Genomic DNA, 21,890 nt, shown 5'->3' on the forward strand with positions numbered 1-21,890 from the left:
CTCTGGAGAAATGTTTAATTCTTTGTAATTTTTAAGTTGGGTTGTCTTTTTATTATTTATTTTTTTGTTGACCTTAGGATTGAAACCAGGGGTGCTTTACCACTAAACTACATGCCCAGTCCTTTTTATTTTCTTTTATTTATTTATTTATTTATTTTATTTTTACAGACTGCATTTTGATTCATCGTACACATTTCTATGGTTGTACACAAAGTAGATTCACACCATTCATGTGATCATACATGTACATAGGGTAATAATGTCTGTTCTAGTCCACTATCTTTCCTTCCCCACCCCCTCCTGCTCCACTTCCCTCTACACAATGCAAAGTTCCTCCATTCTTCTCTTGCTGTCCCCCATCCTCCCCACCCACCCTTATTATGTATCATCATCCACTTATCAGAGAAAACATTTGGCCTTTGGTGTTTTGGGATTGACTTATTTCACTTAGCATGATATTCTCCAACTCAATCCATTTACAAGCAAATGGCATAATTTTATTCTTTATAACTAGGTAATATTCCACTGTGTATATATACCACAGTTTCTTTATCCATTCATCTATTGAAGGGCATCTAGGTTGGTTCCACAATCTAGTTATTGTGAATTGAGCTGCTATAAACATTGATGTGGCTGCTTTACTATAGTATGCTGATTTTAAGTCCTTTGGGTATAAACCGAGGAGTGGGATAGCTGGGTCAAAAAGTGGGTCCATTCTTAGTTTTCTGAGAAATCTCCATACTGCTTTCCAGAGTGACTGCACCCATTCGCAACTCCACCAGCAATGTGTAAGTGGGCCTTTTTCCCCACATCCACATCAACATTATTGCTTGTGTTCTTGATAATAGCCATTCTTATTGGAGTTAGATGAAATCCTAGGGTGCTTTTAATTTGCATTTCTCTAATTACTAGAGATGATGAGCACTTTTTCATATATTTGTTGATTTCCTGTATATCTTCTTCTGTGAAGTGTCTGTCCAGTTCCTTAGCCCATTTATTGATTGGGGTCCTCGTATTTTTGGCGTAAAGTTTTATAAGTTCTTTATAAGAGATTAGTGCTCTGTCTGAAGTGTGTATGGAAAAGATTTTCTCCCACTCTGTAGGCTCTTTTTTCAAATTATTGATTGTTTCCTTTGCTGAGAAAAGGTTCTTAGTTTGAATCCATCCCATTTATTGATTCTTACTTTTATTTCTTGCACTCTTGGGGTCTCGTTAAGGAAGTCTGGCCCTAAGCCAACATGATGAAGACTTGGACCTACTTTTTCTTGTATTTGATGAAGGGTCTCAGGTCTAATTCCTAGATCCTTGATCCATTTTGAGTTGAGTTTTGTACAGGGCACGAGATAGGGGTTTAATTTCATTTTACTGCATGTAGATTTCCAGTTTTCCCAGTACCATTTGTTGAAGAGGCTATCTTTTCTCCATTGTATGTTTTTGGCTCCTTTGTCTAGTATGAGATAACTGTGCTTATGTGGGTTTGTCTCTGTGTCTTCTATTCTGTACCATTGATCTACCTGTCTATTTTGGTCCTAACACCATGCCGTTTTTGTTACTATTATTCTATAGTAGAGTTTAAGGTCTGGTATTGTGATACCTCCTGCATCACTCCTTCTGCCCAAGATTGCTTTGGTTATTCTGGGTCTTTTGTTCTTCTGGATGAATTTCATGATTGCTTTCTCTATTTCTGTGAGGAATGTCATTGGGATTTTATTTGGAATTGCATTAAATCTGTAGAGTGCTTTTGGAAGTATGACCATCTTGAGAATATTAATTCTGCCTATTCAAGAACATGGGAGATCTTTCCATCTTCTACAGTTTTCCTTTGGTGTTCTGTAGTTTTCATTGTAGGGGTCTTTCACCTCTTTTGTTAGATTGATTCCCAAGTTTTTTTTTTTTTTTTTGAGGCTATTGCGAATGGAGTAGTTTTCCTAATTTCTCTTTCAGAGGATTCATCACTTATGAATAGAAATGCATTAGATTCATGAGTATTGATTTTATATCCTGCTATTTTGCTGAATTCATTTATTAGTTCTAGAAGTTTTCTGGTGGAGTTTTTTAGATCCTCTAAATACAGAATCATGTCATTAACAAATAGCGATAGCCAGAGTTCTTTCCTATTCTCTTTAATTTTTTTGGTCTAATTGCTCTGGCTAGTATTTGAAGCACAATGCTGATTAGAAGTGGTGAGAGAGGGCCTCCCTGTCTTGTTCCAGTCTTTAGAGGGAATGCTTTCAGTTTTTCTCCATTAAGCATGATGTTGGCTGTGATGCCCAGTTCTTTTTCTTTTTTATTCTGAGATAGGGTCTTGCTAAGCTGCTGCGCTCCTCTCTAAGTCTCTGAGACTGGTCTCGAATTTGCAATTCTCCTGACTGAGCTTCCCAAGTAGCTGGAATCATAGGCATAAGCCACCATGCCTGGCTTTTTATTATTTAGTGTAAGAGTTCTTTGTAGTTTGGATACAGACCCCTTATCAGAATATGATTCTGATATCTTCTCCAATTCTGAGGATTATCTTTTCTTTTTCCTAATTATATTTTTTAAAGCACGAAAGACCTTAAATTTGATGAAGCATAATTTATCTGTTTTTGGTTTTCAGTGTCATATCCAAAAAACCATTGCCTGATCCAGGGTTACCAAGGTTTGATTCTTTTTCTTCTAGGAGTTTTTGGTCCTAGTTTCACATGTAGTTCTGTGAGCCGTCTCGTATGGGTTTCATTCCTTTGCGTGTGGATGTCTTGTTCCTAAGATGTTTATGTTTATCAAAGAGTCATGGATTTTAACGGGTCAGGACACTTCACCTTGTCTAGGTGATGCGGCAGCATATTCCTTGCTGTCAATAACTGACACCTGGTTAGCATTCAGGCAGCACCCCCGATGGTTCCCTGAAGGTGGACAGGCTTTAGACCGTCTCTGTCTTTAAGGGGCCTGTCATCCTCTCGTCTGTAGGTCACACACATACGTCTGAAAAGGTAAACTCAGTGCTGTCTGTGTTCGGAGAAGCCAAAGTTGGAAAGCACCGTGAAGAAAGAGGAACTGTCCCCCTGAAGCCAGGGTGAAGGGAGTGTGTGGGGGCTTCCGGGAGGAAGGCACAGGACAAGGAGAGCTTCAGACAGGAGCAGAAGGAAGTGCCATCTGCTCAGTGCAGAGTCCGTTCAGCATCAGGAGAGAAGGCTGCAGCATTGAGTCTTGATCATTTTTTCAAAACTGCTGTAGAAAGCTTAGAGGTTTGGGCTTTATTTTCTGGGCAGTCGGGTGCTGTTAAACAGGCTTTGGGGTAGAAGAGAGAGAGGTTAAATGGGGAGAATACTGTCTCTTCTTGTAAAATGGATGGAGGAGAGGGGACTGGAGAGAGACTCGTGTAGTCCAGGAGCGGGAGGATTCAGACCTGGGCTGCCACCTGTTCCACCGCTGGCACTGGCCTGGCCCAAACCCTCTCCTGCCCCTCCACCTCTGCAGTAGAATTGCCACTCCCTGCAAGTCCCCAGTGTCACGTCCCCCACCAAGCACTTCCATGTCATAGGATGTGAGACCTTGATGGGTCCTCTGAAATGGCCTTCATCTTACATGAAGCAATGGAGACAAGAAAGGTTCACAACTTATGTAAACCGACTAGTCAGCGGCAAAACCAGGAAGGCTAATACTGATGATTGGAAAAGGTGACTCGCTGCTTTGCATATTTAAACAACAAAGAGGAGGGAGTATTGGAGGGGAGGTACCAGTCACACCAGGGTTTCATCAGTGACCAGTCCAGCCTGGGACACAGTGATGTACCCCTTGCTCATTGTTCAGAAACTGGCTTCATTTGTTTCCTGTCACAAGCTAATTAAATGTAATTTTAAAATCTGCTTCGTTTCAGGTCCAGTGAAAAGTGCCAAATCTGTAACCTAAGCCATGGTCAGAAGAGAAGTCAAGATCACACTTTCCACGGAACATGCATTTTGATTCTAGTGTCAGCAAAAATAGACCTATTGATGCCCCTTGAAGTCAAAAAACTTGATGTGGGGTTTTATAAAAATGCTCAAGTACAAACTCAGTCATCCTTGCTTTGCTTCCCCTGTGGGGCATGCTGATGTGCGGACTTGCCTCTCCTGCAAGCTCAGGTCCCTGGCTTTCAAAGGTCCTTCAGGAAAGCTCTTGGATAGAAATCATTCACAAAGACTGTGTGGAAAACCACTTAGAAAACCTAATAATTTTCTGTGTAACTGACATAAGAAATTTTCATTCAGCTGAGGAAGTCCATTAGAAAAAGACAGCTATTTCCTGAGGGGGAAAAATTATTTTCCCTTTCTCAAAAAGAAATCTTAGCTTGACCTGGTGGTGCTCGCCTGTACTCCCAGCCACTCTGGAGCCTGAGCCAGCCTCAGCAACTTAATGAGGCCCCAAAGCGACTTAGAGAGACCCTGTCTCAAAATATTTTTAAAAAGTGCTGGGGGAATGTGGCTCAGTGGTTAAGTGTCCCTGGGTTCAATCCCCTGGTACCAAAAAAAAAAAAAAACAAAAAACAAAAAACAAAAAAAACTTATGGAAAGACATTTTGGAATAAGGAAATAATTGTTCAGATCAGGGTCCTTTGGTTTTAACTATTACTTTTTATTTACAAATTAAAATTTACCTGTAAGGTAAGATATAGTCTCTCAGTAAAATCCCTGTTTATCTTTAACTTTTTTCTATCTTTAGATTATTAAAAACAAATCTGTGTAGTTTTATATTTAGAAGCTTTCCCTATTCCGTAGGTTTGGCAGTATAGATATAATGGAACTTCACACGGTATAGATACTATCATGGAACTCCATACAAGTATCCCTCCTGTTCTGTTTTATATTTCCTAGATTTTAAATGTCATAGTTGGTTTCCTACTGATGATTTGGAAAATCATTTTTTCTAGTTTATTCAGAAGCCCCTAAACCTTCTATGACCTTGTGGGAAAGTTTAATAGAAAAGAAAATGTTAACAAAAAATCCCATTTATTCCTTGTTGTCTCCAAAATTTTTAAAATTTTAAATTTTTTAAAATTTGGGATGTTTTTGATGCATGAGCACTTCAGTTTTAGTTTCCTTGAGCAAAAGCACAGGGTGATTGGCGCCCCCCTCGCCCCGCCCCTGTTTCTGGGGGGCTCAGTGGGTGTTTACGGGACAGTACAAAGGAAATCTGTCTGTTCTTTTCATGCAGTACGCTTAGCGACTAACAATTTGGGAAGAGCCAGGGGGCGCTTTTGTTTCTATTCTAACTCTGCTTTCTGAACTTGATCTTGAAGACAGCGCTACTTTCCAGGTGTGTGTTCCTGGTGAGTAGGGAGTGAATCCTGGGTTTAACCTCTGAGATTCCAAAAGAAGACTGAAACATTTCTGGCAACCCCCTAAAACAAAATAAAACCCTCTCTCCCTTTTTTATTTATCAATCTTTTCCTCAGACTTTTTGTAGCTTTTGATACTTTGCTGATGCTATGTTTATAAAACTCTTTGTATGGGCACCTTTATGCCAAGCACGATTCCCGTACTTTTTACAATCTGCCTTTTTAGCTCCTTCACCAGCTCCTCTTCTGTGTCTTGCTCAGCTGTGGGAACCTCTCAGAATCAGTCCTGAGCCTTGGTGAAGCAATTTGTAATTCTCTGCCCTATCACCCTCCCTATCCCCAATATGACAAAGAACTAATGGGGCCAGTAGCCTCATTCTGTTTAATTGTTCACATTTTTGTCTCTGCAAGTGAATTAGGAGCTTTTTGAAGGTAGGGACTTGTTGTATTCTTCCTTATACCTAAAGAGTCTGTAAGATAGGAAATAGTAGGTGAATGAAATTGCTTTTAACACGACCTTTTTCTTAGAACTCATTGGCTCTTCATTCATCTCTAGAACTTCTCGCCTTTATAAAGATGACTCCCAAACCTTATTCCACACCTGCCTATGCCTTGCCCCATTTCACCCCTCCTCCTCCAACACACAGGCGGTGCACATCCAGCATCGTGACTCTTGTCTGGTTTCTGCTCCGACCTGTTTCCTAAGTCTCATCTTTCATGCATGTGAACCTAGTGATCACCTAGGGGTTCCTAGATCTCATTTCCAAGATTCCTTTGATTGGAGATCTGAACATTCATTCATTTCCATAGGTCTGTAATTTTCATCTGTTTCCTGTTGCCTGTTGTGCTGAACTATAGATAGATTTGTGGACGAGTTAAGATGCCCTTGTACATTGATTTAGAGTCTACCCAGGTAGCTGCATGTCTTTTTCTGAACTTCCAGGATAATTACTACTTCAGAGTTCATACCAATAATTCAAGATAGCCTGCACAGTATTTGAGAGGCATTCTGTTATGATAAATTCTAGAGAGTGGTTCTTTAGATTTTTGTGTTTCATGGATCAGAAAAATGTAAAAAACAACAACAACAACAACAAAAACAGGTGGGGAGGAAATCGATATGATGTCATTAAGAAAACTACTACCTATACCACTTTCATTTAATAAAACACTTTTTTACATCAGAAAAGTTGGGGAGATACGATCTCAGTATAAGGCTTCACCTTTTAAATTGAATAGATTAAGCTTGATTTTAGAACTTTATGTTAGATTTATTGCTGTCATTTTGCCACGTGCAATGGAACTTCTGTTGTGAATCAGAACTGACTTGTGGCCCAGCCTCAGAACTGCGCTCTAGACAAGCAAAGCCCGTGGACCGCTGGAGAGGTTCTCACGGTGCTCTGGCTTGTGAAGGACTGACTGCGGCAGGCCGTGCTCTCCAAGACAGCCCCTAATCCCACCTCACAAGCTCTTCTTGCGGTGTGGTTGGGACGTTCCTCAGGGAGAGATGGGTCTCTGTTCTCCCCTCTTGGATCTGGGCAGGCCTGTGATTACAGCGAAAGTGATTCCATGTGATCTCCAAGGCTAGATCATAAGCAGGATATGGCTTCTGCCTAGTTCTCTTAAGATGCTCGCTCTTAGAAGTCAGCCCGTGGAGAGACCTGCACGGAAAGGAACCCAGGCCCCAGGCCCCAGGCCACAGCCCTGGCTGAGCTCCAGCCAGCCATCTTCCCCAACTTGCCAGGTATGTAAGTCATCCGGGAAGTGGATTCTTCAGTCAAGCCACCGAACTGATGCTGTATGCAGTAGAGACAAACTTTCTCTGCTGAGCCCTGCCAAAATGCAGAGCTGTGAGTCAAATAAATGTTGTTTTAAGTGACTCGGTTTTGTGTTCTTTCATGTAAGCAATAATACGTGAACATTTTGGAACCTGAAAGTGAGAAATTGACAAAACAACTGAAAACATGTGACACTGGCTTTGGGACTGCATGGTAGACAGAAACTAGAAAATTCTAGAGTGGAGTATGAGTTAAAACCTTCAGGCCTTGAGTGGAGCCTTTGCGGAAGTCTTCAGGGCCTCCAGGAGGCTGCCTGTCGGAGTTTATAGGGAAGAGGGGAAACTGAGAAGCTGGAGAAAAGGGCCTTGTGATGAGATCATAACATGTGACTGCGCTGTTGTTTAAGTAATGAGCCCTGATCCTGCTAAGAACTTTCCAGACTGCAAGCCAGTGCCTTTTTAAATTCATATTTAATGTAAACAAATGGGATACATCTTTTCTCTGTTTGCACATGAGGTGGAGGCATACTGTTTTAGTAATCATACACTTACCTAGGATAATAGTTTTTGATTCACTGTTATTTTTTTCTCCCCCCCCCACCCCTCCCACCGCTCTTATCCCTCATACAGTCCCTCCTTCCTCCATTCTCCTGGCCGCTTCTTAAATGTGAGTTGAAGAGAAGGAACGTTTCAGCTTTCAAATGAAGTTTAAAAGAAATACAGAGGAGCCAGTACTTACTAGGTTTGAAAATAAAGTTGCTTCTCATGACTAGACTTTCTAGACAGAGATTAATTTTCAAACTAAGAAATGAATTCTGGGAAAAGACAAAATCCAGGGCAGGTTTATAAGGTTATCAGTTGAGATCTCAGAAATATCCAAGATGGTACCACATAGAACCTTTCAGATTTTAGGTGGGCTTTCTCCAGACAGCTGGGAAGATGGTTTCTCAGAACTATGTGAAAGCCAGAGCTGACTCTAAATTTTGTCCATGTTTTCCTGAGGTATGGAGATTTGGAGAATCTTGAGTTTTGAAATTATAATCACAGGAGTCTTACCTACAGGGTTGAGGTGGACTGAGAGAGCCTGAGGGGACCACCCCAGGACAGGAACTAGATAAGAACCTGAAAGGGCATTAGTCGAAAGGGCATTAGTCAAAAGGCCCCCGGGCAGTGCAGCTGAGGAGAGTTAGTGCTGAGAGAAATCAAGGTGACAACCAGCACAGAGGAGGTGGGGGTGAAAGAGGGGGCAGCACATAGCACTTGGCAGTTGGGTGAGTTAAGTAAAGGCAGATGCGGAAGTAAAGGAATAAGTCTCAGGAGACAGCTGGGAATAAGACCTTAAGGAAAAACGACCTCTGGCCTTTACAGCAAGGAGGGATCCAGAGGCTTAAAAGGACCACAAGTAGTCAAATGTACAGTCTATGCAAAATAGAACGTCGTAGAGAATGTTGTGGGGGTAGCTGTACGGATGCCAAAGTGGTTGTTATGTTCAGGGACAGGTACAGAGCTGTCTACTGAAATTCTGTTTAGTTTCTAGGAACTGAGGACTTGGGTCACTTTCCTTGGTACCTAAGTGCTGGAGAAACTGGAGGGCAGAGTTCCTGAGTTCCCTGCTGTGATGTTCTCCTTGGCACCCAGGAGAGGATTTGAAGCAAACTTGACTGGAGGTCCAGGCATGAACGTGGACTTTGCTAGCTGCCAAGTTCAGCTCTTCTTGAAAGTAACCGGTAAATTGAGGATTAATGTTCATTTAAAAAACATTTATACTAGCCAGGTGCAGTGGCTCATGCCTATAATTCCAACAGCTCAGGACTGCTGAGGCAGGAGGATCACCAGTTCAAAGCCAGCCTCAGTAACTTAGTGAGATACTATCTCAAAGTATAAAAAGGCTTAGTGGTTAAGCACCCCTGGGTTCAATCCCTGGTATCAAAAAAACCAAACTTAAAAACAAACAAAACCCCCAAAACAAACAACAACAAAATATTGATAGTGTATTTGTTTTTAGTGATTAGAGGCAAAAAATAGGGTAGACATCACAGAATTGGGGGATGCATTTGTCCTCCCACAGAGTATGGGTGACATTGTTTCTTTAAGGACCAAAAGCAAATGAGGAATAGGAGGGAGGAAAATGGAAATGAGAAATATTGAAAGGGAAGGAGAGATAAAAGAAAATGGAAAAGTTATTCAAAGTGAGTCAGAGAGGAGACAGAGCAGTATTGAAGAGGGTTGGGGCTTGTAATGGTTTAGATGTGATCCCCATAATCCACAAGTGAGACAGTGCAAGAAGGTTTGGAGGAGAATGATTGGGCTATAGCCTGAACCCAATCAGTGAGTTAATCCCTGATGGGATTGACCCAGTGGTAACTGGAGGCAGGTGGAGTGTGGCTGGAGGAGGTGGGCATTGGGGGTGTGGCCATAGGGTATATATTTGGTATCTGGAGAGTGGACTCTCCGCTTCCTGATCACCACGTGCGCTGCTTCCCTCTGCCACACTCTTCTGCCATGATGTCCAACCTCACCACAAGCCCTGAGGAATGGAGCCAGCTGTCTCTGAAACTGTGAGCCCTCAAATAAACTTTTCCTCCTCTACAGTTGTTCTGGTTGGGTCCTTTTAGTCACAGCACCAGAAAAAGCTGACTAAACAGGGCTGTATGGGATGGAGTTGGCAGGAGGAAAGCACTCCGTCCTTGACCATTTGAGCCATTTGGTCAGGCCAAGGGAATCAGTTATAACAGTTGTGGTGTAGACTAGAGCTCAAGGACTGCAGGCTTCCTGGGACCAGAGGATTTAGCTTCTTTTGGATTGGGGGTGGGGATAACCAGGTGGCCAATCAGAACAAAAGCAGGTTGGCAAGAAACCAATGGGAAGTGGGCATGGAAATGACTCTTCCTGCGCTATCAGTTGGCGGTGGTGTCCCCAGCAAACAGATGCAGGGTTTGCTTTGGGATTTTGAGAGCCTTCCTCCTGATCTCAGCTCTGAACCAGCTTGGGCTTGGAAGAGCATTACCTTTGGTCTTGGTAGTTTGGAGAAGAGCTGGATTTAGGGTTATTGACATGTGGGATTTGAGGATGCCACAAACCTGAAGAGTCACTTGAGGACAGGTGACTGCCTTGGAGGTGCAGTGTTTTGAGTCTCCTTCTCACTCACTCCCTGCTACACATTGTGACCTGTAGACCAAACAGGTACCAAACAAGGGACCAAAGATAAGCTTTAAGTATGATTTGGGCTACCGTAGGGACCTCTCGGAGTTTGTAGGGCAAGGCTCACTGCGGGGACAGATAAACAGAGCCAGTCCTTTACACCACATGGGTTTGTGTCAGCTAAGTCCTACCCGAGGGCACCAGCTGAGGCGGGGCCTCAGGAGCAAAATCAGTCTTATCATGTGTGAGCCACGGGCCTGTCATCAGGCCTCTCTGAGGAAGAGGCCCTGTCCCTAGTTCAGTGGCCGCACAGTACGATCAGATGTCACCCCCAGTCTTTTCCTGTGTTTCCACATTATTCACTTCCATCCTCACCCCCAGCCTTAACGGGCAGTCACTCAACTCTGACCTCGTTTCCTGTTTGCTATTTTGGATTTGGATGAGGCTGAGAGAGGCAAAGAGGTATTGGGGTTGGAGTAGAAAAACGGAATTCTCCAAGGGGTTCCACCCACGGAGAAGGAGGAGCCGCCTGCCCTGGCTCCTTACGTGCGAAGGGCTCGGCCATCTCACGTTGGTGGGGAACCTGCCTGGCGTCACATACTGCGTGCAGATCCTTAGTGACAGCCAGCGTTCAGCCTGGGCCTTGAGCTCACCAGTGGGTGGGGAGGACGGAGGCATCACCCTCTGGTTTACAACAGCGAGTGCTGGAATCAGTAAGGCCCCTCTCCCACGCAGCAGTGAGAGGAAGAAAGGCCAACGCCCAAATGTCCTCAGAGCAAGAGGTGGACGGGAGGAGTTAACGTGCGCCCCCACGGGACAGCAGCGCCCAGTCTGAGCGTGGGACAACCTCGGAGGAAGGAGTGGGGTGAGTGGAGGCCTGGCTGCTCATGCTCCCCTTTTTGCGCTTCATCACAGGCTGGTCTGCAGTGGTGGAAGTTCCACAGGTGCGTGCAGCCGTCAAGTTAGGGCTGGAGGCACAATGGTGCCAAATTCCTCCTTTTGGTCACCAAAAGAAGGTACCAAGCCTGACTTACTCTGCGGGAGGCCACCCGGGTTCCTCATCATGAAGGATCGTTTCATGATGCTTATATGTGGCACTATTGTTTTGGGAGGTAGGTTCCCCCGCCCCAGCCCACCCTGTGGTACTGAGGATGGAACCCCTGGCCCGGCACATGCCAGGTGAGCACAGTGCCGTTGAGCCTCACCCTGGCCCTGGGTGGTGGTTTCTAAGACTCCGCTTTCCTCTGTCCTCTGAGACTTTTCTCAGTGCAGAGAGTGAACTCAACCACACCGAAAGAATAGCCCACAAAACTTGTGAGCAGACGCTGTCAGGTTAGTGACATTCAGATTTCAGTAGCACCTACTGTGTTCCTTCATTCAGGGACACTGGCTGAGTGTGGCAGGCACTGCCTCACACGAGGAGAGGGAGACAGTCCTTAACCTCACGGAGCCCTCTCAGGGCAGGGGCAGGCGAGCAAATGATCACAGTGCGACATGGTCAGTAGAGCCACGGAGGTGCTGCCTGAGACCTCTGGCACCGAGGAGAGGGCCTCACGCGAACAAAGCCCAGCCGTACAGTTCACATAGCTGATGTCATTGATCGTGCCCGCTTGATCACAGCATTCGATGTGATTTTTTTTTTTTTCTCCACTCCTACCCAACTCCCCAGGAGGAAATTAGGAAAGGCCTCATGAATAAGGGACTCTTAAACCCCGTGAAGAATTTAACAGGCGAAGCAGATGGCCTTCAGGCAGATACAGTGACTCTCAGTGGCTCAAGTGCTTCATCTCGAATCACGATTCAACTCCAGCAATTAGAGAAAAGTTTGTAGACCACTACAAACAATTGAGAAAAATGAGAAAAATATCAGTTGCTCAAAAATGCAGTTAGAAGCCGGGTGTGGTGGTGCACACCTGTAATCCCGGTGGTTCTGGAGGCTGAGGCAGGAGGATTGCGCGTTCAAAGATAGCCTCAGCAACTCAGTGAGACCCTGCCTCTAAATGCAAAATAGGGCTGGGGATGTGGCTCAGTGGTTGAGAGACCCCAAGTTCAATTCCTGGTACTTAAAAAAAAAAAAATGCACTTAGAGGGGAAAAAAAGGCATGTTTTTTTCCTTGTCTGGTGAAGACAATTTTTTTTATGTTAGAGTCAGTTAAAAGTATTTCTGGCTTTTAGGAAAATTGTAGAACATACGTTGTGGTAGCTTAGCATGAGTAATGATTAATATGATGAATGATGTAGGAATTAAGGCTGGATTGTCATTATTTCCTCAGATCCATTGGTAAGATACCAATATGGTGTTCTTAATATGTCACTGGGTTGGCCAATGGTATGCTCCAAATTCTCCTGTGAGAGATGCTGCAGTCTGTGTGTCTTATACATGATAGACAGCATCTGTAACAGCCATCAGCTATTCGTCCACAATGATGTAACACTCAGAAAGGGTGAAAACAAGTAACTAGAGTGAACTTTAAATCATTTCAAAACTATAAATTATTTTCTCTCTCAATGAGTTTTTGAAAAATTGACACTTTATGGGGTGTGGTACAATTTGATACATATGTAATGATCAAATGAGGGTAATTAGCATTTTTAAACTGTAAAAGTTATGTTTAAATAGTGTACTTGTTTTTTTTTTTTTCTTTTAAGGGTTCTTGAGGATGTTTTTCAAGAATTCTGAAGTCATTGTCTTGGCAATTCTTTCTCTATCAGGATTTATTATAGGACAACTGGCTTATCATTTTATTGAGGTACTGTATGTATAATAAATGAGAGAATAAATGAAAGGACAAATATCAAATACAAGGTCCACTCCCTCCTCATCCCATGATTTTTTTAAAATGTGAGTAGCTATTCAAAAAACTTCACAACATTTGGCAAATTGAAAAAAAAAAAAAAAAAAAAAAAACATATAACCAAGGATGTATACTTAGGGAAACTCCAGATAAATCTGTAATTGCAAATTTCTGTGAAACCACAGGTACCTTGCAGTATTGCTGTCCCTGCTTAAAGTCAATTAATATAAAATATCTAATAGTCAAATAAAAAATACTTATCTGTGAGTCACCTAAAATTTTCTGAGGTATTACCCATGGTGGGTGCATCACTTTAAAAAAAAAAAAAAAACAACTGGCTACCCTCCATAGGCAGTGTTCATACAGTCAAAAAAACCCCCACACAATTCCTTAGTGTCTGCCCATGTATCTATCAACGGATCTATCTCTACACTCCTGTGTCTATCTGTCCCACTTAGACAGTTAGTTCAAGAAATCTACTATAGACTCTTGAGACTGACTGTGTAGATCATCTCTCACTAGTTGTGAGTGGAAATATTCTAAGGTCTGTATGAAAGGACATAGAACTGACCTAGTTTCTAATATTTGAGAATGGCAGCAAACTAACTTATCGTTTGCCTTTGTTCCTTTAGGTGTACCCAGTTGTCTACCCTCTCCTAATAACACCAAGTTTTTCACTTTATTCTTATTTTTTGCCTTTAATCGTATTTGTGGCTGCTTTGGATGTGGACTTTTATATAGTCAAGAACGTGTTCTGGCAGGTAAGAACACATTTTGAAACAAATAAGCAGTCTGTTCTTATTCATGTTGATCAAAAATATTGTTTTAATTGCAGATGGGTCATTAATGAATTAATGAAGTTTGCCTTTTGAGTTGTTTTACCCTCTTCATTGTGTAGAACTGCTAATTAAAGAGAGTTGGGGGAGAAGAATTAGTATTTGCTTAGTGACCCCCATGACGAGGCACTAGGTAGACATCATCTCCATTTTGTACACAAGCAAACTAGTTCAGAAGTCATCACTGGCAGAATCTGTTTGGAAGAGTGAAGAAGCAGGAGTCTGATATCCTCGGGCGATTGCAGCAACAATCAAGAACCCATTGGAGAAGAATGGAGCATGCATCTGCCGCTGCTTCCTTCTTCTTCCAACTTTTATTTCATCCAAGCCACCATCCTATTGGATAGTGCTGCCCACGCTTAGGGAGGGGCTCCACTTTAGTTAATTATCCCACATGCCAATCATTCCTAGACACACCCTCATTGACATACCCAGAAGCCTCTTAATCATTGACATCTCTTAATCCAGTCGAGTTGACAATTAACCATTATATCCACCATAGAGCTTTTTCTGTAGTCAGTCCTCTCAAACCTAGCCACGGCTCTGCCAATTAAGTTTATATTTTAAATACATCTTTGTCATTTCATCCATGTGCACAGCAGCTTCACTAGGAGTGGATTCCTTCTGAAGAAATAACTTTCTTTGCTTTTCTGTAAGTGGCAGGTCCTTTCTAGTCTCGGTTTCTTCTGAGATTGTAGCAATGCAGTCACATCTCCAAGCTCACCACTGCTAATTCCAACTTTCTTGCTATTTCTACCACTTCTGTACTCTTGAACCCCTCAGTCATCCATGAGAGTTGGAATCAGCTTCTTCCGAATTCCTGATGGTTGACATTTGACCTTCTCCCACAAATCACAAACGTTCTTGATGGTGTCTAGATGAGGAATCCTTTCCAAAATGTCTCCACTTTACTCTGCCCGGAGCCATCAGAGTCAATTGCTATGGCAGCTATAGCTTTATGAAATGTATTTCTTAGATAATGAGACTTGAGGATAGAAATTGTCCCTGGATCCATGGGCTACAGAAGAGATGTTGTGAGACTAGACAGCATTAGTCTCAGTGTCGTCTCCATTAGGGCACCTGGGTGATCAGGTATATTGTCATAAGCAATAACGTTTTGAGAGCAATCTTTTTTTCTGAGCAATAGGTCTCCATAGTGGGCTTAAGATATTAAGTAAATCATGTTGTAAAGAGACGTGCTGTCATCAGGCTTTGTGGTTTTAGAGCACAGAGTTGATTTAGTATAATTCTTTTTTTTTTTTTATTATAAAATTGTAAACAAATGGGATACATGTTGTTTCTCTGTCTGTACATGGCGTAAAGGCATACCATTTGTGTAATCATAAATCTACATAGAGTAATGTTGTTTGATTCATTCTGCCATTTTTTCCCTTCCCCCCCTCCCCTCCCACCCTTCCCCTCCATCTTTACAGTCCTTCCTTCCTCCGATTTAGTATAATTCTTAAGGGGGTGAGGATTCTCAGAATGGTCAAGGTGCCTTGGCTTTCTCTGCAAGTCACCAGCTGCATTAGGAAAGTCAGCCTGTCCTTTGAAGATTTGAATCTAGGCATAGACTGTTGTTCTCTAGCTACGAAAGTCCTAAATGGCATCTTCTCCAATGGAAATCTGTTTCACCTAACCTGAGAATATCTTGCTTGGCCAGGCCATCCTCAGTAATGACCTTGGCCAGGTCTCCTGGGTAACCAGCTGCAGCTTCTGCACCAGCCTTGGGGCTTCACCGGCAGCAGCAGTTAGGAAGATGGCTCCTTTCCTTAAATCTCATGAACCACCAACTCTGTGGTCGTCCAAGTTCCCTCTTCTGCACCTCTCACAGCCTTGCTCTGGATTGGGCTTTGGCTAAGAGGAACGTTGTGCTGCTGTGATCTATACGGACCACTAACGCAGTCTCCTTGTCAGGAAGAGGCTGCCTGCCTCCTTGTCCTTCACAGTTCAATGCAGCAGCCCTTTTTACTTCAAGAACATTTCCTCGGCATTCTCAATTTGACCATTTTGCACTAAGAGGCCCGGGTTCCAGCTGTCTTGGCCTTTCACAGGCCTTCTTCACAAAGCCACATCATTTTCTAGCCTTTGATTTAAAGTGAGAAGAGATGTGTGAGGTCCTTTCACTTGGACGCTTACAGGCCTAATTTCAGGATTGTCCCATTGGAGGGAATAAGAAGGCCCAGGGACAAGAGATAGGGGGATGGCTGGCCAGAGGAAGAGTCGGAACATACACGTGGCTTAATGATTAAGTTTGCTGTCTTGTTTGGACAGGGTTTGTAGCAGTCCCAAACAATTACAATAGTAATATCAAAGTTCACCATTCGTAGATAACCATAACAGACCAGTAATAATGAAAAGCTTTGAAATGTTTTGAGAATTACCAAAATGTGACACAGAGACATAAGGTGAGCACCACGTGGTATTGGAAAAATAGACTTGCTCGATGCAGGGTTGCTAGGGACCTCCAGTTGGTGACAGCAACAAAGCACCAGCATCTGTGAAGTACAATCAAACAAGGTACACCTGCAGTTTCCTCAAATGCAGCTTCCCGTTTACCACTGTTAACACTTTTAATCTGCTAGTTAATCTTAGTGATGTTTTCAGTCTTTATGCTTTTTTTTATTTTCTAATACATGCAGTTAAAATTACAAACTCCCTTTAAGAATGGCTTTAACCGCATCCCTCCAGTTCTGATGTCTTATTCTCTCCATGATTCAGCAAAAATATTTTAAAACTTGAGAGACATAGAAAATTGCTAAAATGTACAACTCGCCAAGCTTACTTAAGAATTTCAAAGACCTTGATAGCCCCGTAACCTTTAGAGTTGAAATAGTAGATGCGACTCTCTGAAAAAGGAAAATATGAGACCCAGACTATTTTAAAGGCAAGATCTGGGACTCAGAATAAAAGATAACTCCAATCTTATGTTTTATTTTAAAGCCTGGCTAGTCTGAACACCCAAATCAGAGAAGAATGATAAGAGAAACTTCATGGGCCAATCTCACACAAACCTAGTTAGAAAAATTCTACACTATTTTTTTTTTTTTTTATTCTTCGGCTAAAACAGCAGAGGGATGATTTATTGTAGACGCGTTACACTGGCTACAATTGAGAAATGAATTAGTCCTGAATGCCAAATTTCCTGGGTTAAGGACCAATGGGAGCTGTTATGAGCAAGGTGGTCTTTGCTGTTATGAGCAAGGTGGTCTTCTCTCAGTGGTGGTCTTGGCAATGGGATGGCGATGCAGGCTCTAAATCTGGACAGTAGCAGGTAGTCCAACAACTTGTACCCACGTCCCCGACCTCTGGCATTCCTTACTTCTACTCCCTTGGACTCCACGGTGCACAAGCTAGTTTACTGGAACCTCTGCCTCATCTTTCTTCTTTTGCGCTTCAGCCTGCGCATTTGCCTCTTCCTCCACTTGGATCTCATGGCGCAGAGTTTTCCAGAAAGATGGCTCGAAGGCCGAGAGAGCCCACACTATTTTTTTGGCACGATAATAAAAGCATGTTCAAAGATGGGGATGAGGCTCAGTGTTTGCCTGACACACTAGTGACTCTGGGTTCAGACCCAGCACCACAAACAAGAACAGCCATCAAACAATCCAACGGAATGATCATGTTGTGCTTATTTAAAACTCTAAGGTTAATTTCACATTTAAAAAACTCTCAGTGTAATTCATGTTCTCAAGAGATTTATGAACAAAAGTCATATGATATCACCGTAAATATAAAGAGGACATTTGACAAAATTAGTATGCTTTATGATAAAAATAAGGGACAGAAAGCTTCCAAATATGTATAACTAATAGCCTTAGAGAAACAATAGGAATAAGACAATCCTGCCATAAATAGAAACCAAGAACCAAAGAAATCTTGAAAGTTGAAAATATGAGAGTCGAACTAAACTAATTCAATGAAAGAGACTGAATGTAGAGTTGCAGAAACTCACAGAAAATAAAAGACAGAGGCGGAAAACCAAAGGACTGAATAATGCAACTGAGGGAATAATTTTTTCCTGAGGGATAATTTTGGAAAATAAGTACTTTCTTTTTCTTGTGTTTACAGAAATAGAAAATTGCATAAATACATTTCTTCTCAAGCCCATGGTGTCCTGCCCCTGCTGCAGAGCTTCAGAGAGTAGAGAGTAGAGAGGAGGGGAGAGGAGATTGGTTAGTTGGTGCAGAAGCACACTTAGATGGGACGGTTAAGTTCCAGCACAGTAGGATGACTTTAATTAACACTAATTTATTATCTATTTCAAAAAAGAAGAGTACAGAGGAATTTGTGTGTTCCTAATACGAAGAAATGATGAATTGAGGTGGTGGATGTGCTGATTACCCGGATCTGATCATCATACAATGTATGATGTATCCTATAAATATGTACAATTATTATGTGTCAACCAAAAATAGCAAAATGAGAAAAATATATGTGTAAAAGCCAAGATTTGATTCTTAGGACATAAATAAATGCTGTCACACCATCTTTGGATGTTAAATCTAATACCATGTTATGAATCGGTTCACAGGTTTTGTTAACTGGATTGATTAGCTTTTCGGCATCATTCATCATAATTGGATATGTGATTCTGAAGTTCAATGGAGAGTCATGGAATTTTCAGTCTTGCTTACTCTTGAGCATCACTCTCAGCATTACAGATCCTCTTCATTCCGTGAGCTCACTAAAAACTCTTGGTATGTTAGATTTCTTTCTTTTTCTTACCCTTAGAGATATGAGTATACTTCATTTTCTCGATTATATTTTCTCTGCATAAGTTGTGCATGCAGCAGAGCAGGAATCTGTGCTCTTATCCTTGCGGGCAGAGCAATGAAGGACTTGAAGGAGGCAGTGCAGATAAGGCTGTTCCCTGAGGATCCGAGATAAACAGTATCAGGTGTAACCTCCAAGAAGGTTTCACGATGGAGAGGTAACCTTCTTAGGAGGTGGCAAAAATTGGCATTATTGTTCTACGCCACTGAATTCTCAGCCACAAGGTAAAGATTTTACATTGGCGAATTTGTTTACCAATTCAGAGAGAAAATACCACTTTCCCAAGGCCTTGCTACCTCTCATTAGAACTGGTTCCCTTTTGAAAAAGCTAAGATTGGGCAGTTGAAGAAGAGAGGTAAAGATTTAGTTTGGCGCTTCAGTGTGCCTATTTCCAAGAGGGTCTGAGCTCTTGTATTATTTCTCATCTTACTTGGTGAGGTCAAAGGTGATTTCACCCTGAAATATCCTCCTATGGCCATGTTTTATTAACACAGCAGTAAAAACATGAAATAGTTAGAGGCTTTGACTTCTGGTTTTGACTCAGAAATGTTTTCCTAACTAACTTCAAAGCACTGGTTGTACTTAGAGGAAACAGATTACCTATGACTGGATGGGGAAACCCTCCGTTTCCCAGCAGGTGATGTTCCCATTTGACCTGGGAAAGCAGAGGAGGGTTTTAGACACTCTTGGTGGAGAGGTTCTAAACTGCTACAAGATAGTTTTATTTCTCTGAGTTGGATCCTGTGCTCTTTTCTCTCTTTGTAGGCCTAAGTACAGTTTTTCCCTGTCTTTTATTTTAATTCAGCTGTTTGCATCTGCTACTTGTTGTATTACCTCATTCTCTCTCTACTTCCATTTGTGCAGTCTCTTGACTATAAATGGTTAATAAACTGTAAATGCTATTGAATGTGGTTTCCATATTTGATTTTTTTTTTTCCCAAAAAAGAAGCACAGTAGAAAGTCTTCTGTTGCTTTCAAACAAAATCAGTGAAGGTATTTGGCTGGATCTTTTTTTTTTTTTTTTTTTTTTTTTTTCTGACTGGCTCTTATTTTCTTGATGTACTAATCCTTAGATGGTACATGAGTTCTGTATTCAGCAGCATTTTTCTCAGTAAGACCCATTTGACTCATTTTTATGGAGAAAATCACTCTCACTTATTTTTGGTATCAGCAGGGTTATCACATAGTTCTTTCATGTCCAATTAAATAAACTGTTCAAACAGTTTGCTTCTATCTAATTGTCATAATACATTCATTTTGGAGGAAAACCTTTTTTTCTTTTTTGCTATATGCCTAAAATTATCATAATACATAAAACTGCAATTTCTACAAAGTTAATGCGCTTCATTAGGTGAGGTGCCCTCTGCACTGTGAAATGTATGACCGAAACCCAGGGGGACTGGCCCCCTGGAAAAAAGGGGTGGGTGTTCCTATGCAGATTGACAGGCGCTGATCCATCCATCACCTGTTTTAAAAGAGGGCACAGGAATGAAATATATTTATTTTAAAACAAATCTGAAAGAAGGGTACAAAATACAATGTTTTATCACAATTTCAATTGAGTCAAAAAAGTCAAATGCTTAGAAAAGAATTCTGAAGTTAAAATAGCTGTATATGGGTTGTGGACTCAGATGAGTTTTGTTTTATTCTTTCCCTTTTCTAATTTTTGCAATATGCCAATATGTTAATTCCACAATAAACCATTAAAGACAGTGAAGAGTAATTACTATTGTGTTTCACTGTTAAAAACAGCTGTAAATCAAACATGCAACTTCATTTGCCAAACCTCTACTCACCCCTCATTTCAACTCACTGAATCTGAGAGAAGAATTAAAAGGATTTCCTCACTGGATAAATCCCTGCGCAGACTCCAGACCTGTGGAAGCAGTGGTTTTGTGCCTTGGTCACAGAGAGGGTGGCTCAGCTTGCCTTCTTCGTCGGCAGGAAGAGTAGAAACAGTCAGCTGAACATTAATTGGCAATCAGACCCAAGTGACCCTGACAGTCACCCTGTCATTCAAGAGACATTGGCAGTTAGATAGCTTTTGAATATTCTGGTGTTTTACATTCAGATGGAACATGGGAAAGCAGAGATTTCCTTTCTTTTAAACTAGATATAATATCCTTAGAAATAATAATAATAATATAACACCATGACCCTTCTACATTTACTCGATTACACTTCAAAACCTCAAAGGAAAAAAAAATTAGAATGTTAATTAGGTCTTGTTTTGATAAAAAAAAATAATAATGTCACCTAGTGTGACCAGCTCAGGTCTTCATACAAGGGATTGTATTAAACAGCTGCTTTTCAACTGTATACCGTTGTGCTCTTCTTTTTCTATCAACTTGTCCTTGCTTAGGCTGCGTAATGTGCCATCCTGGGTCACATGTCCTTAAGTTTAAGGCTTATGCTCTTAAGTAAGAGGAGTCCTGGGCTGGCACACAGTTCCCTAAACCACCAGAGACGTGAGGGCCCTCTGTTTTTATACCCATGGCTCAGGTAGAATTTACCTTCCTGTTTGAAGCAATGAGAAAACTGGACGATACGTATGAAAAAGATAGTTCTCAGATACTGGACTCTGGACAATGTAGGACAGGGATTCCTGAGCAGGGGAGAAAAAGGGAAGGAGATGTACTCTTAATGGCACCTGCCTCAGTTTATCGCTTGGCAAGAGTTTTCAGGTCTCTGTTGGGGGGAAGGCTCACTTAGTCGGAGACTGGCGGTTTCTATAAGTTGAGCAGTTCTGGGGCTGGGAGTCCAGGAGTCCAGGGCAGCTCGAGTTCACACGGATGAGAGCTGCCTTGAAGGAGGGCAGCCGAGAGCTGTAGGGCTCCCCTTGAGTCTTTGGGTAGGCAACAGGCAAGCACCAACACTGCGGAGAGAGAAGGGAATAACTCTCGTCAGGATTCCTACGTGATGGAAGAACCCTCATAATTCATGGGTCATCAGGGAGAGGACAGAGAAGGTTGTTACCTCGTAGTGGGGACAATTGGTCTTAGACTAAAGGATGCTCTGGTGCTACCTAACAAAACTTAAAAGCAAGACTCAAAATTGTTTCCAAGTAACTTAATTATATTCTGGAATGAAGTTCAGGAATAATTATAGGAATATAGAAATATACAGTACCTAATAATAGAGAATGTACAAGTCTAAAATCTAGTAAGAAATTACCCAGCATGCAAAAAATGGGGAGGAAGTACAAGAAGACCTAGGATACAGAGGATGGAGTTAGTACAGAACAGCATTAGAACAGTTATCCTAAGCTGGAC

The 21,890-nt window shown here is 42.0% G+C and overlaps 2 protein-coding genes across 2 annotated transcripts in view; both read left to right on the top strand.

Annotated features, from left to right (window-relative positions):
- Ankrd45 (ankyrin repeat domain 45) overlaps positions 1-7,143 on the top strand; it is a 34,538-nt gene extending 27,395 nt beyond the window's left edge. Inside the window, exon 6 of the mRNA XM_047520812.1 lies at positions 3,857-7,143. Within this exon, the coding sequence (XP_047376768.1) occupies positions 3,857-3,888 (32 nt within the window). The 3' untranslated portion in view covers positions 3,889-7,143. The remainder of the gene's footprint in view (positions 1-3,856) is intronic.
- Positions 7,144-11,190: 4,047 nt separating this feature from the next.
- Slc9c2 (solute carrier family 9 member C2 (putative)) overlaps positions 11,191-21,890 on the top strand; it is a 71,283-nt gene continuing 60,583 nt past the window's right edge. The window contains exons 1-4 of the mRNA XM_047519994.1: positions 11,191-11,323; positions 12,861-12,961; positions 13,639-13,767; positions 18,377-18,542. Of these exons, the coding sequence (XP_047375950.1) occupies positions 11,191-11,323; positions 12,861-12,961; positions 13,639-13,767; positions 18,377-18,542 (529 nt within the window). The remainder of the gene's footprint in view (positions 11,324-12,860; positions 12,962-13,638; positions 13,768-18,376; positions 18,543-21,890) is intronic.

Source organism: Sciurus carolinensis, chromosome 12 (genome assembly GCF_902686445.1).
Source record: "Sciurus carolinensis chromosome 12, mSciCar1.2, whole genome shotgun sequence".
NCBI classification, from domain to species: Eukaryota; Metazoa; Chordata; class Mammalia; order Rodentia; family Sciuridae; genus Sciurus; species Sciurus carolinensis.